The 16927-nt window shown below is 37.0% G+C and overlaps 1 protein-coding gene across 2 annotated transcripts in view; it reads right to left on the bottom strand.

Moving 5' to 3' along the window:
* Positions 1-244: 244 nt before the first annotated feature.
* nsmfb (NMDA receptor synaptonuclear signaling and neuronal migration factor b) overlaps positions 245-16927 on the bottom strand; it is a 38447-nt gene continuing 21764 nt past the window's right edge. For both annotated transcript variants that reach the window (XM_079813960.1, XM_079813959.1), the window contains 10 exons: positions 16038-16090; positions 15465-15554; positions 14108-14235; positions 13873-13956; positions 13514-13547; positions 13265-13335; positions 13070-13149; positions 11377-11479; positions 4678-4753; positions 245-4077 (listed from right to left, as the gene is read on the bottom strand). In XM_079813960.1, the coding sequence (XP_079670086.1) occupies positions 3980-4077; positions 4678-4753; positions 11377-11479; positions 13070-13149; positions 13265-13335; positions 13514-13547; positions 13873-13956; positions 14108-14235; positions 15465-15554; positions 16038-16090 (817 nt within the window). In that variant the 3' untranslated portion in view covers positions 245-3979. The remainder of the gene's footprint in view (positions 4078-4677; positions 4754-11376; positions 11480-13069; positions 13150-13264; positions 13336-13513; positions 13548-13872; positions 13957-14107; positions 14236-15464; positions 15555-16037; positions 16091-16927) is intronic.

The following is a 16927-nucleotide window of genomic DNA, read 5'->3' on the forward strand; positions in this document are numbered from 1 at the left end:
AATTGAATCAACAATGAACTGAAGGTAACACTTTATTTTAAAGTGTCCATGTTACATCTACTTACCATAGTAATAACAGTAAATGATGCATAATTACATGCAACTAACCCTCAACCAAACTGAAATCTGAAAAAAGAAACAGAGTTATCAAGCTGAACTGAATCAACACTGAACTAATTTGAGCCGTATTGTTGATTTTGTTATTTCCCTGTGAAGCTGCATGAAAGAAGACTCGAGACAAAACTCCTCTTAAAATGGGCACATTTTACTGTAAAACAGATTAGGAAACATGTCCAGCGTTCACTGCTGTGAAGAGGTTGTACAATGAAAAAGAGAACAGTTTTAGAGCAAACTACCTTCCTGAATACAACGTATCATTGTAAATACTGTGAACACTGACCTAAAGAGATAGAAACTATGAGCTTATTGCTCGGTCATTTAAAGTAGCAAAATGACAAGATGAGCTCATTTGCTTAAGAAATATTGACCATTTATCTGAACTAAACACTATATATCGTGTCATGTTTTTGGCTATGTAGCCAGACTAAGAAAACCAAGTGTTCATGTTTACTGTCAGCACTCTTTTTTAGAAATTGTAATAGGCTATATTAAAAGTATTATCATTGCTACTGACAATGCTTTAAAGTGATTCGTTTCACCAGCTAGGCTTTGCAGAAAATAAAAGACATTGCAAGACTTAAAAAAAAAAAAAATGCATTTCTCTTAAAACTACCATGAGGCAAAGAGTCTAACGGTGCAATCATGTTGTTGTCAATCATTCAGAATTTAATCTAAATCAACTACTCCATATCAAACAGCAGGGCAAGAGACACAAGAATACATTTAAAGCGGTGTAATAAAAAAAAGGATATTTTTATATTCTGTTACACTTTATTTTAAGGTGCCCTTGTTACAGTGAATTTATACAATTAAGTTAATTAACAACACATGCTTATTATATAATTAGGGTTAGGATTTGGTTTAGGGTTAGTTGCATATAACTATGCATGATTTACTGATGTTAGTAGCTACATGTAAAACGTGTAACAGGGACACTGTAAAATGAAGTGTTATCTAATATTCTTCACATATTAGGTCAAAAATTCTCCTGGAGGAATTTTCTCTTCCCCAAACGGGTAGCACATCAAATCCACACCAGAACCATATGAACATTCTGCAATATTTTTCAAATTCTCTTTAAATCTCAACATATCAGGCTTTCAGGCTTTGCTCCACAAAGTCCAAAGGGAACTATTAGTAATATTGAGTTTTCATTAAACATATTATTCATCTCAGTGCCTATTAGCATCAAAACTAACCATTTTGTTTAATTGCTTTATATATTGGAATCATGAATAATTTGTACAGTCAACAGAGAAAAAACTTCCCGAAGCCTTTAAAAATGAGTGCCCGAAGCTCAATAACTCTCTTCATTATGCTGCAAAGCCATTGGCTGTGGTAAAAATAAAACGGATGCTGTTGGAAACATAAACAGCATCCAAAAGATATCCAGACAACCGTGGCCTAGAATCAGCACAGTCTGTCCTAGAAACAATACAGCTCATGTTACAATGTCTATTGCTACTGAAAATAGTTTAGAGATGCACGGTTGGATTTATTAGGAATGAGACACATGCATCTTTTAAAATGCGTTCTTCCACCAAACTCTCTTTTCAATTTCCTAAATCCCACCTAACACGACATAATGACTATATGAGCTTTCTGATGCATGATACAATCAACATGAGGCCATATACGGCATACACTTATTGCAAGAGTAGGGAGGTCTTCACACATCATGTTTCACACCTGACTTGCCATAGACCTTCAGCAAATCCAAATGGCTCCATGATCCTCAGAGCTCTTGTAGAGTTCTTATGGTTCTCATGTGCCATTGGCTTAATCAGAGACAACACACAATAAATCAAATTCTATGTTCTATTGCACCCAAAGATCATAACTATCTATTTTACTCTCTATTATGGTATATTATAGCATACAATGACTTTGGTAAAAAGGATTATATGAGTTTGGAAACCAAAATACAAATCCATATCAAGACATGCAATAGTCTAAACGTATCCTCAGTAAAGAAGCGGTCGGGCTGTTTTGATTTGATCTAATCCAAACACTCCGTTCCCCCGATGGTCCTACAGATACACAGGTTTTGTGCTTTATTTGATTTTCGGGCCGTCTGCATGAGTGGTCCGAGATGAAAAGAGATGTGATGGATCAACACAAGGACAACAGATATGCATCCTCAGTTGACAACCCAGTGCTCCTGTCCACACCTTCAAAGCTAAAACTCACTCACAAACACAGACATGGATATACGTGTAATTCTGCACATATACTCTCCACGGCTTTAAACTCTTAATATAGCGATATTAGGGATGTTTTCCCTGTTTGCTTCCATTGGATATTGCAAACGTTATTACACCAGTAAGACTAACCACATTGTACTTTTTTATCTGGCAGCTTTTGATGAGATGCTTTGGACTGTCTATTCTATTGCACCAGCTGCTGCTGTTTTGCACTTGAACATCCACTCGTGATGATTAAAGATTACAACTATCTACCGTTTTATCGGTTTGGTGCATCCAAAACACACCTACGCACCAACTACAGAGATTCGAGAACATTTTTCTCCACAGAAAACCACTTTAAAGGCTAAATGTACTATCCAGTATACTAGGAAAAAAGTAACCTTCAGTACCACTTACTATTGAACAGAGAAATACTGCAGATACAATTGCACTTTGACTTGTCAGAAACGGTAAATGATAAGTTATCCTTTACCTACAAAGAAAACATCACAAAACAGAGTGTGAACATCACGTCAAATACATACAGACGCTTATGACAAACAAAGAGACAGAGAAATACACAAATGTGTCACGATTTGAGCGTGAATTCACTAACTGTCTTACATTGTCTATATTTATTCAAATGTAATCAATTTTAAAATCGTATTCAATGTTTTCTTAAGATGCTAGAAATTTTTGAAAAACGTTGAAGGTAAAAGACAAAATCTGCTGATCTATAATGAGCTTTATCTACACATGCCTTAATGTTACACATACAGTGTGTAATTTTATGGAAATTTAAGGCAATGAATCTCTAAGTCTATAGAATTCTAAAACGTCTAAATGCACACAAAGCCCCTGATACAGATTTCAAGTGTTATTTCAACCCTACTCAGCTAGCTCAATCCTTTGGATTGAACAACTTCCTATTGGATTTTTTATAAAAGTTTCTCTTTCGTCTCCTCTCTCTATCTAAAGATGGTACAGTACAGAGGGAGGTCAGTTAAACGATTAAAACCTGAGTTATATTCCCTCTCATGAATCCTAAACAAAAAACACCATACTTTAACAACCAAAACAGTGCAATATTATGCTGAAAGATAAATTACAGTAGTTATTTTAGAGTTAGAGGGAATATGTACATACAACATTAATGTAGTTCCACGGTTTATCCTGCACCTGTAGATAGTAAATAACATAAGAACCTCTAGTCCTGTTTAGTAAATGGCCTTGTTTCACTGTCCCTGCTAGTTCACCACAAAAACAGCTACTCAAATACTAAAAAAAAATCTGTTCTTATTTTTCCTTCTTATCACAGCTTTTTCAATTCTCAGAGAAATTGAACATTATTTTCTAGAATTCTCACACAGGCTAAAAGATAAGACCTGCTGATATCTACTAAATGTTTCTCTTTCAGGCTGATAGCTCAAATGGATGGGGTGAACACAAAGCACCTACAGTAACAGTAATGGCTGCTTCCCATCTTGTTACGTCTGAGGGCAGAGAATTTGAACGTCTTCTCAATGTCATCCATCCTCATCCTCAACCTCATCCTCCTCCTCCACCTCAGGGCTTTTCCACCCAGGCTCTCTCTCTCTCAGGAGGGAACGTTGCCGCGTGGGCACTAAAGTAAGCTACCTGCCCCTTGGGCTGCTTAAACCAATGACACAATGTCACAGAAGGTCATCGTAGTCGAGAAGTTTGGAGTGCTGGCGGCTCTTCCACAAGCGGTAGAGGCGGAAGTCGAAGTACATTTCGATCATCTCCTTACCTAAGAGTGGAGAGAGAGCACAACATTTTTAGCTCTCCTTTAAATATCAGACCATAAAATCACAGGCAGCACATCACACATCTACTGTACCATCCGCTGTGTAAAATAGGTCTACATTAGGAAGCCTTTATAGTCATTTGTGGGTGTTTTAAATACAGTTCTCTATTTAAAACAGTGGTAATTATCCTCAACAGTGCAAATCAAGCTGTGTAGAGTCCATAGGGGACAAAGGAAGACAGAAGAGGAGGGAGGGGAGCAAGTGGGCCTCCTGAGTCCAGGGAGGAGACAGAAACAGTAGGAGAAGATAATGAGGATTTAATTAGGGAATAATTACTGTCAAATGTCAAATCAATAGCAGTGGCATGGATGAAAGTTGGGGTCAGAGTTCATGTGGCACACAGAACTCTCCATAATGTATGTGATCTGCCATGCAAGTGTTTATTTCACGGACCACCAAAGCCACATGTACAGATAACATTTACATTATTGTATTTTTTTTTTTTTCAAATGCATGTTTCATAGTTTGTTTATCGCATGTGTGTCAGAATATGTGAGTGGTCCCCTCTGTTGTGTGTGTGTGTGTGTGTACAGTACACTCACCCTGAGCTGACAGCTCCAGAGGAGACTTAAATTCAATAGCATGAGGTTTCATCAGTCTCTTGAGGTTTTGAAAAAGCTGAGGATGAAAGAAAATGTTGCCGTTTCACTACTTATCACTTTTCACAATCGTTAAAGGGATAGCTCATACAAAAATGAAAATGTTGTCATCATTTACTAACCCTCACGTTGTTCCAAACCTGTATGAGTTTTTTTTTTTTTTTTGAACACAAAAGAAGATATTTTGAAGAATGATGGTAACCAGAAAGTTGACGGTAGCCACTGACTTCCATTTTTTTCCCCTTCTATGGCAGTCAATGGCTACCGTCAGCAGTCTGGTTACCAACATTCTTCAAAATATCTTATTTTGTGTTCAACAGAAGAAAGAAACTCATACAGGTTTGGAACAACTTGAGGGTGAGTAAGTGATGAGACATTTTTTTGGATGAACTATCCCTTTAAATCCACAAATTTTCAAAAGACCTTTGGTATTACTCACAATATTCCCAATAAAGACTATTACAGATATATTTTTCAATGATGATGCAATATTCAGGGAGCAGGGAGGTTGATTACAATATAATACAGATATAATATATAAATAATTTACAACCCCAAATCAGAAAAAGTTGGGACAGTATGGAAAACGCAAATAAAAAACAAAGAAGTGATTTCTCAATTTACTTTGACTTGTATTTCATTGCAGACAATATGAACACAAAATATTTCATGTTTTGTCTGGTCAACTTCATGTCATTTGTAAATATGCATCCTTTCCTGTCATTCAGACCTGCAACACATTTCAAAAAAAGTTGGGACAGGAGCAATTTAGGCCTAGTAATGAGGTAAAATGGTTAAATAATGATGTGATTTGAAACAGGTGATGTCAACAGGTGATTGTAATTATGATTTGGTACAAAAGCAGCATCCAAGAAAGGTCTAATCCTTTAGGAGCAAAGATGGGCCGAGGATCGCCAGTTTGCCAACAAATACGTGAGAAAAGTATTGAAATGTTTAAAAACAATGTTCCTCAAAGAAAGATAGGAAGAGATTTGGATATTTCACATTCAACAGTGCATAACATAATTAAAAGATTCAAGGAATCTGGAGGAATTTCAGTGCGTAAAGGACAAGAGCGCAAGCCTAAGCTGAACAACCATGATCTCCGATCCCTCAGGCGGCACTGCATCAAGAATCGTCATTCATCTATAAGCGATATCACCACATGGGCTCAGGACTACTTTGGCAAACCTTTGTCAAGTACCACAATACGTAGTTACATCCACAAATGCCAGTTAAAACTGTACTGTGCCAAAAGGAAGCCCTATGTTAACAGTGTCCAGAAGCGCCGTCGACTTCTCTGGGCTCGGAGGCATCTGGGATGGACCATCACACAGTGGAAACGTGTACTGTGGTCAGATGAATCAGTATTTGAGGTATTTATTGGGAGGAATGGACGCCGTGTGCTCCGGACCAAAGAAGAAAAGGATCATCCAGACTGTTACCAGCAACAAGTCCAAAAGCCAGGGTCTGTCATGGGGTATGGGGTTGTGTCAGTGCCCTTGGCAAAGGTAACTTGCACTTCTGTGAAGGCACCATTAATGCTGAAAAGTACATAGAGATTTTGGAGCATAATATGCTGCCTTCAAGAAGACATCTTTTCCAGGGACGTCCATGCATATTTCAACAAGACAATGCAAAACCACATTCTGCACACATTACAAAGTCCTGGCTGTGGAGGAAGAGGGTACGGGTACTTGACTGGCCTGCCTGCAGTCCCGACCTGTCTCCAATAGAGAATGTGTGGTGCATTTTGAAGCGCAAAATGCGACAACGAAGACCCCGTACTGTTGCCCACCTTAAGACTTGTTTGCAGGAAGAATGGGACAAAATTACACCTGAAACACTTCATCACTTGGTGTCTTCAGTCCCTAAACGTCTTTTAAGTGTTGTGAAAAGGAATGGCAACATTACAAAGTGGTAAATGCGTTACTGTCCCAACTTTTTTTGAAATGCGTTGCAGGTCTGAATGACAGGAAAGGATGCATATTTACAAATGACATGAAGTTGACCAGACAAAACATGAAATATTGTTTGTTCATATTGTCTGCAACGAAATACAAGTCAAAGTAAATTTAGAAATCTTTTTTTTTTTTTGCGTTTTCCATACTGTCCCAACTTTTTCTGATTTGGGGTTGTATTTGATAATTTAGTGAATGCAAATGAGAGATTATCAGATTTTTTTACATAATAATTTAGTATATTATATAGTGTGTATATTTAATTTGTATTATTCTTATTATTACTATTATTTAATACTTGTTATTTTTATTGTATTCACACAAAAATGTATAATAATTATAATTAATAATAATAGTAATTATTATTAGTATTGGCTTACAAAATAAATAATAGTTTCTAAAAAGTTTCCAATAATAATAAAAAAATTTTAATAATAACAACAACAACAACAACAACGTGTTATTTTAATACAAAATAATATTTTATTATTAATAAAACTTTACTGATTAACTATTATTATTATTAGTAGTATTATTATTATTACCCATTTACTCACTTATAATAAATTAGTATTGGCTTATATAACAACAATAACAACAACTATTCAACAACAACAACAACAACAACAGCAAAGCAGTAATATATTAAAATAATACAATTATATTAAAGTAATACATTATTATCATTAATATTACCCATGTACTCAAACTTAAAAAAATAAATAAAAAATAAATAAATTTAGTTTTAACTAACTAGGCTGTCTGTACATTTCAAAATGGCCAGTCCATAACTGCTATAAAATTCTGTAACTACTAAAAGCTAACCAAAATCCTAATCTTAATCTAATCCTTTACTCTGGTCGAATTGATAATTTCACTGCACAGGCTGCTAATAAACTAGAGGAAGCTGAACAGGGCAACTGGTAGAGTGTTAAACTGTGTGTTCTGCCATGCTGTGATCGACCTCGGCTGGAGGGGGGTCTGGTAGTGTCAATGAGAATCCTTCATATCAGGACAAAGCCTGTCAGAGTGCATTAATTGCCTCCTGCTATTCTCCTCCCAATCCTTCAAACTTCTGTTTCTCTGCTTGCTGTCAGCATAATCTCTCATCTGGGCATCTTTTCTGAGAGCTATTCCTCACCTCTCTGAATCGATCATGAAAGCCACAGAAAGCCTCATGAATCCAGGCTCAGCTAATCAATCTCTTTCCATTGTAGTGAAGGCCAGGCCATTTCTATGACGTTACTAAACCACAGTGCTCACATTAAGAATCCTCTTTCATCAGCATATACAAATATGACTCATAAAGCAATATCAACAGCTCAAAATCAAACAATAAACAGCAAAAACAGGACACACGAGGAACTGGCTCAAAGCTCATGGTTATAATGATGCTGCGTAAATTAAGCCCTTCCTTTATCCAGTGCAACATTACATGTGCTCAGGCAGTCGTTACAACCTTATTAGCTTTCTGATATTGAACACTCAAGACATATGGCTGGCTGCTGCCGCCTTGGCATGGCTAATAGAAAACAAATCACAGAGACAGTGTGCGTTATCTGATGCTAACACTACATCAAAAGCACAAAGGCAGGAGTTTAAAGGCGCAGTTCACCCAAAAATGATCTCTCATCATCATGCCGTTCCAAACCTGTATGATTTTCTTCTGTGAATCACAAAAGCAGATATTTTGGTAACACTTTACAATAAGGTTTATTAATGTATTAACTAACATGAACTAACCATGAGCAGTACATTTGTTACTGTATTAGTTAACGTTAGTTAATACAAATATAGCTGTTCATGGTTTGTTCATGTTAGTTCACAGTGCATTAACTAATGTTAACAAGATTTTAATAAAGTATTAGTAAATGTTGAAATTAACATTAACAAAGATTAATAAACGCTTTATAAGTGCAGTTCATTATTAGTTCATGTTAACTAATGTAGTTAACTAATGTTAACTAATGAAACCTTATTGTACAGTGTTACCAATATTTTTAATAACACGCTGGTTGCTCTTTTCCATGGAATTAGCTTCTAAGGCTCAAAAGGGACACAAAAGCTACAAAGTATCTTTAAACAGTCCATACGCCTTGTGCATGCTATTCCAGATCACTCTTTAGAATTATCTCTTAAATTAATTTGATATGGTTCATAAAACGTATCTGAATGATTTTTTCATGGATCAAACTGATCTGGTTCTCAACTCGTTGACTCATAACCTGTATGGCCTACTCATATGACACTTTTATGGAACTTTTGAGTCTTTTTTTGATTAATTGTAATTGCATGGAAAAGAGCAATGCGTAAAACAATACAATTTCATACAAGTTTGGAATAATATGAGGGTGAGTAAACGATGACGGCATTTTAAATTGAGGGGGACTATTCCCTTAAAAACAGAGAGAATGAATAGAGCTGTTGGGTTGCTTTCTGCACCTGGTCAGAATCTATATATAGCAAGTTCGCTGAAGCTTGTTCTTTCCCCTTCAGAAGAAGCAGTACACTGCTGAGAGGACCATGGGGGGAAATTGCTAAATGCAGCGAAAAAGCCTCCATGTTTCTTTTTTCCCCTTTACTTCAGCTATATTCTCTCTGTAGACCTACGTCAGAAACGACTGGATGAAATGCTCATGTGGCAAATTTTTGTGAGACTCTAGTTTCGTGCATGGTTATGTGCACTTCAATCAGGGACTGTGTGTACTTCAATCAGGAGACTGCATCCAAATTTGTTTACCAAGTGTCTGTCATACAGGTGCACCATGGCGTTGTCAAATCTCAGCATAGTGGTGTTGCAGAGCACTAACTATGCTTAAAAAGATCTGTGTGATTTGCAGGAATACTTTGCATAGAGATCTGGAAAAATAGGACAAAAAAAGCGTTTGCCTCCGTGGTTTAAAACTCAGACATGCGTGTCAGAGACCATTACACTTCATTCACCATTACAACATTTAGACACATTTGTTTGCACGCCTGTGATTTATTTATGATCTCACAGTCAGTCATGCAGCATCCCAAATTACAATAGCGACTTAAAATCTGATCTGACCCTTCAGACTTCATATTTCCAAAAAACAGATTTTTTTGTTTTTGGCTAGTTTTGAGTAGCAATTGGGCGGGTTTTGTTATAAAAACTTGGCAACCCTGTCTGCACGCATGCTGGAATAACTTACGTTAGAAGAAAAAGATGAGTGTAAAGGATCTTTGCCGGTGTTGTAAAAAAAAGAATTTAAGGATACACAGAGTACTTCCCAACACGATCATCATTTCTGAGAGAAATAGTAAAGGTGAATGCATATACGAACAAGTTCGTTTAGGATTAGAACTAATTCAACCCAAGCGCCTTTGATGACGTGGATGATTACGTTACTGTTTATCATCTGTCCATCATCGTCTAAAGCCCGCCCTGACAATTTCATTGGTCCCGAACAGTTTCTGTTCGGGCATAATTACTTCTCTATGGAGAAAGTCCAGACCGAACTGCCCGAGCACAATTGTTGTGGGCGGGGCTAAGTTTGGCTGGCATCCAGGCTAGATATTTTCAATAGATAACCAAATTACAAGCAATAGCACAAATACAATAAAACAAAGACGCAAATGAAATCAATCAGTGCTTTTCAAGTTTTTTAGGTAGGTTTAAGAAGTTTTCAGGAACAGACATTTAAAAAAGCAAGTGTATAATAACACTGCATAGTCTTCACTGTATAAATTAAATATACATTTATAATATTACAGTTATAAAAGTTATTTAGTTAAGAGAAGTGAGAGATTTTCTCCTTGTCTTTTGCTGTTAGATTAATGACAGACAGTAGCAGGTTTTTTAGGCTGCTGTCACTTTAAGAGCAAATGCACTGATCCATGAATATACTGATACACATGCATTTTCTGTCAAGCCCAGGTGAGTTTACCTGGCTAATGCGTGCACACATTTAATGCATAGATGGACATTGCGCAAATATGTGGAGAGTGTCAAATAATGGTGTCTCTTTAAAAAAAAAGGTATCATTTTTTTACCCGTTGCATTGATACATCGTATCGTTAGTCATTTAATCAATATATCGATCCATATCGATGTATTGTTACACTCCTAGTAAATACCATGGTAATTATTCAGTGCCATCTGATACTGTGGTATCGCCACAGCACTTTTCTGAAAGCGTGTATCATTATAAACCTACATCTAGCTTGGCACAACCGAATACATGTCCAGAGCTGTGGTGGCCAGAGGCAACTGTCAGTATGTGCCACTGATAGACTGCGTGTGTGTACATGTTGGAGTGTGTGTGCGTGTGTGAGAGTATATGAGGCAGAGAAGTACGAGGGTGGAGGGGTGACAGACTGTCTATCTGTCAGTCACAGAGCAGTTGCTTGTCAATCCGACACCCTCATCTCCTGCCATCATATCCCTGCCTCACCCTGAACACACTTCCAACTGTCTTCCTCTATTTCTCATGCACACACCTGCCACAGCATTAACGTACATGAAAGTATGAGGCTATACAGTAGCGGCAGCTCTGCAAGGGTACTGAAACTCATGAATTAGTATGAATATAAAGAGTATGACTGTATATACAGACCCATCTTTCCCTCATAATTTCCTGTCTTGTCTTTATGACAAAAATCCTTTGGCATGAAACAGTGGTTAAAACACACAGGTTGGTGAGTAGATATTATCTACCTTTTCTCCATTAGCATTGCCGAGCACATAGCAGCCCATAATGTGGATGAGGTTGGGCTCAGGATTTAATAAACTCATGAATCTGCCGAGTCTCTTCCAGAACCTGCACACAAAAGGCTCAGAATGATTAGAAATTAGGGCTACACGGTTCACGTTTGATTATTTATCTTGATATTGTTATCACAGAGAGTGATCAATTTCTTTTTATTGAATTCACATTAAAAATGTATTCAGTGCAGGGAAACAGAATGTCATCTTCAAGTAAGCCACACATACAAAATAAACTGAGCTGTGATCTTCAATTATTAATCAGTAAATAATGAGGTCCTCTTTGCAGCATGAAAAACAATCATTCAAATTTTGAATGAATTATACACAGTGCACAACGTGATATTAAACATGCAATAATCAATGAAGTCATTGCATGTTTACATAGCTTCACGTAACTATTAGCGCAAGCTCATTGACAGTCACTGACCATTATATTTAATTAATTGGTCTACAATGAACAATAAATTGTGGCTTGTTGATTGTAATGGGAGCATTCTAGTTTTGTCGCACACTGTAAATAGAAAACTTTGACGGTACAGGAGTGGACCAAAAGCCCATTTTTCACATTTAATTAACATGGATGCAAACTTATCAATGGTAAAAAGGTGACAAAGATGTCCTTTTTTGTTTTGATCTTATTTATTTTATTACACTTTATTTTGATGGCCCCCCAACAGACATTACTGCCTATAAAGCCCTTTTCACACAGAGATTACAGAAAATACACTGATAATGTGTCCCAGGACAGTTTGACTCTGGTCAATTCACACTGCCAGTGATTTTCTGGAATCTATGTATGTGTTCACACACATCCCGTAAAGACATCGATGTGATGTATAATGTCTCTGCAGCGTCTTAGGTTTGCTTATGATCTGTGATTTCTCTCTTGAGAATCTACACTCCTGCATTGTTTTTCTGACATTGATCATTTCACAAGCTGGCGAATGATCTCAGCTTCAGCATCATCACTACGGCACAGCCCTTTACGACATTGATCCTGCCTTTTGATCACACAGAGCGCATCCCGGGACAGAATCAATCGCGGGACGTGTTTGCGTTCACACAGAAGGCAGTGTCAACTTATTCTACTAACCTGAACCCTAACACCTCACCCTAACCAAACAGTCTTCTAATAGTTAGTTAACATGTAGTTGTAAAGTTACTTATAGTTAGTAGAGTGTATAAAGTGGACCAACGAAACCAAATATATTACTTCTAATACTAATAAATATACTAAAACTTATATTCATCTTTTGTTTTTTATGTTAAACCACGTTTTTTTGTGTGGTGGAAATACTGAAGAGAGACCTTAAAGTTTTGTTTTTGTTGACAACAGGTTTGGGAAATCTGGGAAATTTGTTGCACGTGTTGCATTTTCAAATTTTAAGCCTAACTCACAGCGCTCGCAGAGATGCGTTTTGTGTGGAGAAGCATTTACTGCGAACTGAGTAAAAGCTTGCTTGTAAAAGCTCATTGGATCTACATGACTCACACAAATGACCTACAGTATTTTGGAATCAATTTGGCGATTTTTGCATCGGGAGCCACCATTGTAATCTTTTTGTTTTGTTTATTAATTGTGCAGAGCTATTTGCATTCACAAAACTGGTCTGTATCGTTTTGTTCTATTTGTAACACTCACTGTATCATGTCCTCCTCCTTCTCTACTTTAGCAAATGTGGCCACTTTGTTCTTCAGAAGGTAGAGATGACCTGGACCTCCCTGGAGAATACAGACAGCCAATTACACAGTGAAAAATAACATGCACATAAATACTCCACAATCACACTCGTGAAAAAGCAAGATATGCAAATAATCACACACATATTTTTCCAACCTGACAGAAGATGAGCATGTTCCAGATTTTGCAGCCTTTTCTGTAGGCGGTGAGTTTCTTTTCAATCTCCTCTGAAGAAGAGAGAGATGAGAGATGAGAGAAGACAGATAGCAGAGAGGTGGAGAGGAAGGCAGCAAGGGAATCATATGAAATTACAGCCCAGCTTTTTCATAGTAAACAAACAGCAGGAGTAAACATTAGGCATTCTGGAGAAGAAAAAAAAAACCTTTTTGGGCAATTAACACGTACCTAGTATATCATCGAAGGTGGCGTGTTCATGGTCCTGAGGGCAGAAAACAGGGCAAGCTTAAACAACAACAAAAAAAAGCTGCACAAATGTAAGATAGGAATTATCAGTTGCTAAATATTACGTGGCGTTTTTCTTTTAACATAATTTAAGCATAATATATGCACTAAATCACTAGCTTGGCATTACAAAGCAATTATCAGCAATCTCGAACAATGATGATTTGCACTACTAAAACTGGCACGCGAGAGCTGACTAGCAGACATCATTAGTGTTGCTTAACACAAGGGGCTTTATACTGATGATCAAAACTTTGATTCTCTTTGATCCGGTGTATGACTGCATCATTAACTATACTCACATAGAGAATGGGGATTATGGAGGGGTCATCCCTGCGGATGATGTTGGGAACGTACTCTGCCTTTGGTACTTTTGATGAAATTAGCTGTTCAAAAACAAGGATGAATAAAACACACTCGTATTAATGCACCCATTGATGATCAAAAAGCTTTATTTTACATTTAATGAGAAAATGATGATGACTTCACAAGAAGGCAGTTGGCCTGTGTCAAAATGGATGTGGGTGATGCACGTACCATGATTTTTGGTGGGATGAAGTCATCGTCCTCACAGGCTGCTCTTTCCGATTCTCTCTCTTCCTCCCAGTCGACATCATCACAGTCTTCTTCATCCAGATTGCCAGACGACGCCTGGAGGTCTCCACCTGGGGAAAAGGTAAATTGCAAATACACAGAAACAACACAAGCACATAAATGACAGATGAAATGACAGGTCCTGTCAACAAGCATTCTGTTGTTCATGTCGGAGAGGTTGGCCTTTCTAACATGACCTCTCCTGCTTGTCTGTGAGGAGAAGGTCTTACAAAGCAAGGCATTTAGTGCCATATAGGACACCTATAGACCGCAGAGTATATCTGTGGTAAACAGACATTTTACACATGCACAGAAATGCTGATGTGTGTGAGATATGAATAGCACGATTTACGAATCTTGTTCAATGCACAAATGAAGCCTCTGAAGAACATGTCCATTTCATATTTAAGATTTCTTTTTTTATTTAAGACATTAAATTACAATCTCATAATATTAACAAAATCTAATTGTTATTACTGTAAATGTAATAAATAAATAAAAAACACTACAAATGTTTGGGTTAACAGTAAAGACATTTAAACTTTTACAAAAGATTTCTATTTTAAATAAATGCTGTTCATTTGAAATCTTTCTATTCATCAAAGTATCCTAAATAAATAAATCATCCTGAAAAATCAATAAAATTTGGTTTGCACCAAAACAGTAAGCAGCACAACGGTTTTCAACATTGATGATAATAATAAATGTTTTTTGCAGCATCAAATCAGCATATTAGAATGATTTCTGTAGGATCGTGTGACACTGAAGACTGGAGGAATGATGCTGAAAATTCAGCTTTGCCATCACAGAAATATAATACATTTTAAAATATATTCAAATAGTAAACAGTTATTTTAAATTATAATAATATTTCACAATATTACTGTTTTTACTGTATTTTTAATCATATAAATGTAGCATTGTATTGGTGAGCATCATGAGACAGTCAAAAACATTTAAAAAAATAAAAACTTTACAGACCCCAAACTTTTGAACGTTAGTGTATTTAAAAACATAATCATGATAGTAACTGTTGTACTTCCTTTAATCAAAGTTCCTTTCAAGGCAAGTCAGTCCAACTCCTATTCACTTCAGATGGCAAAAAGTCAGTCCAACTCCTATTCACTTCAGATGGCAAAGACAGAAATCTCAAACAAGCTTAAATAAGACTAGGACATGATCTTGACAGGCATCATAAGATTTGTGTATGAATGCTTTGTGTGGGTGACAAATCATGTACTACATGTACTGAAATCAGAAAAATAGACAACATGGCTGTGCGTTGTGTGTGTGGACTCACTGTCTCTGGAGTCATGGAGAGAGTCAGGCTTGACGGGTGTGGGGTCACTCCAGGAGCGGCTGAAACTCTTCGCTTTGCGATCAGCAAATGCTAATAACGAAGCGTAGGAGGAAAGCATCACACACACTGCTCTTCAACACACGCACACACACACACACTCTGGGCTCTTGTCTGAGGTTGGGATGTGACATGTTTGAGGATTTCTCTGCTTTAGGCTGACTACCTCTAAATATTAGAATCCATTTCACTCTGTATACTGTAATGTTTATTAATTAGAGAGAGGCAAGGTGTTCAGAAACTAAGTCACATTGCGAGTTGTATATCAGACAAGATCATCGTTTTCAGCCTTTTTACGAGATTCTTGAAGCATCTGTAATCCCTGAAAATAATCACTGACACCATAATCTGACACCATGAATTATTGTCAAGTAATGGCATGTTCACATATTTGCATTGAAAAATTGCACAAATATACAGATGAAATCAGACAAACATACTGACAACATACACACAATCGTACAAAAGCAGTAACAAACTCACACATACACACACAGACGTCTACAAACAACTCACTCTGGGTCTTCACCCTCCTGCTGCCCACCATCCTCAAATGTTTCCGGAAATTTCTGGGATAGAAAGGATTTGCAGAAGCACAGTGGATTGGAAAGAGGTATAAAACGGGGGGGGGGGGGGGGGGGGGGGGGGAATAACAAGAAGAATGGGAGATGGAGGAAGAGGAGACAAAAATGGAAATGTTAAACACACTTTCAAACGATCCATTTATACATGGTAGCATTAGCATGGCAGATTATGGACAGGGATGAGTGTTTGAAGTTATACAACAAGCTCAATGCACTCCAAACAAATCTCCAGCCCTTACAGTTCCTCTGCAAAAAAAAAAAAAAAAAAAGGCAAGAATAAACAGTTTGTCCCAGTTTGACACTGCTTCAGGCTTCAGAAACACATTTACTCATCTATGTAACTGCATTTACAGATATTTTAGCACACGGTCCGAGCTTTTAGGTTAAAGTCACCAAGAACATTTCTTATATTTTATGGACTATTGCAGTGTTTATTATACCAGATTATTTATCTGTGGACATATTTTTTTAAAGTGATGTGACTTCTTTAATCAAAATTTGCAACAACAACTCTTCTCTGACTCTTCAGGACAATAATTTCTCCATTCCATCAAACTGTCACTCACATGAGATCACGGCCATTAGCAAACAACAACAATATGAACCAATCAATTCCCAATGGACAAAATCAAGTCCCGTCCAACATCTTTTCTCAATCGAGAAACCGCTTCACTCGGATATATGTCACTATAGGGAAGATCGCAACTTCAGTTTCATAAAGACTAGAATAGAAAACTGAAATGTTCAAACTTAAATGTGCTATGAGCCTTTTTTCCACCAAAGTGTTTTACAACTCCATAAATAAATAGTACTTTTAAATAT

This window comes from Gobio gobio, assembly GCF_949357685.1.
Source record: "Gobio gobio genome assembly, chromosome: 4".
NCBI classification, from domain to species: domain Eukaryota; kingdom Metazoa; phylum Chordata; class Actinopteri; order Cypriniformes; family Gobionidae; genus Gobio; species Gobio gobio.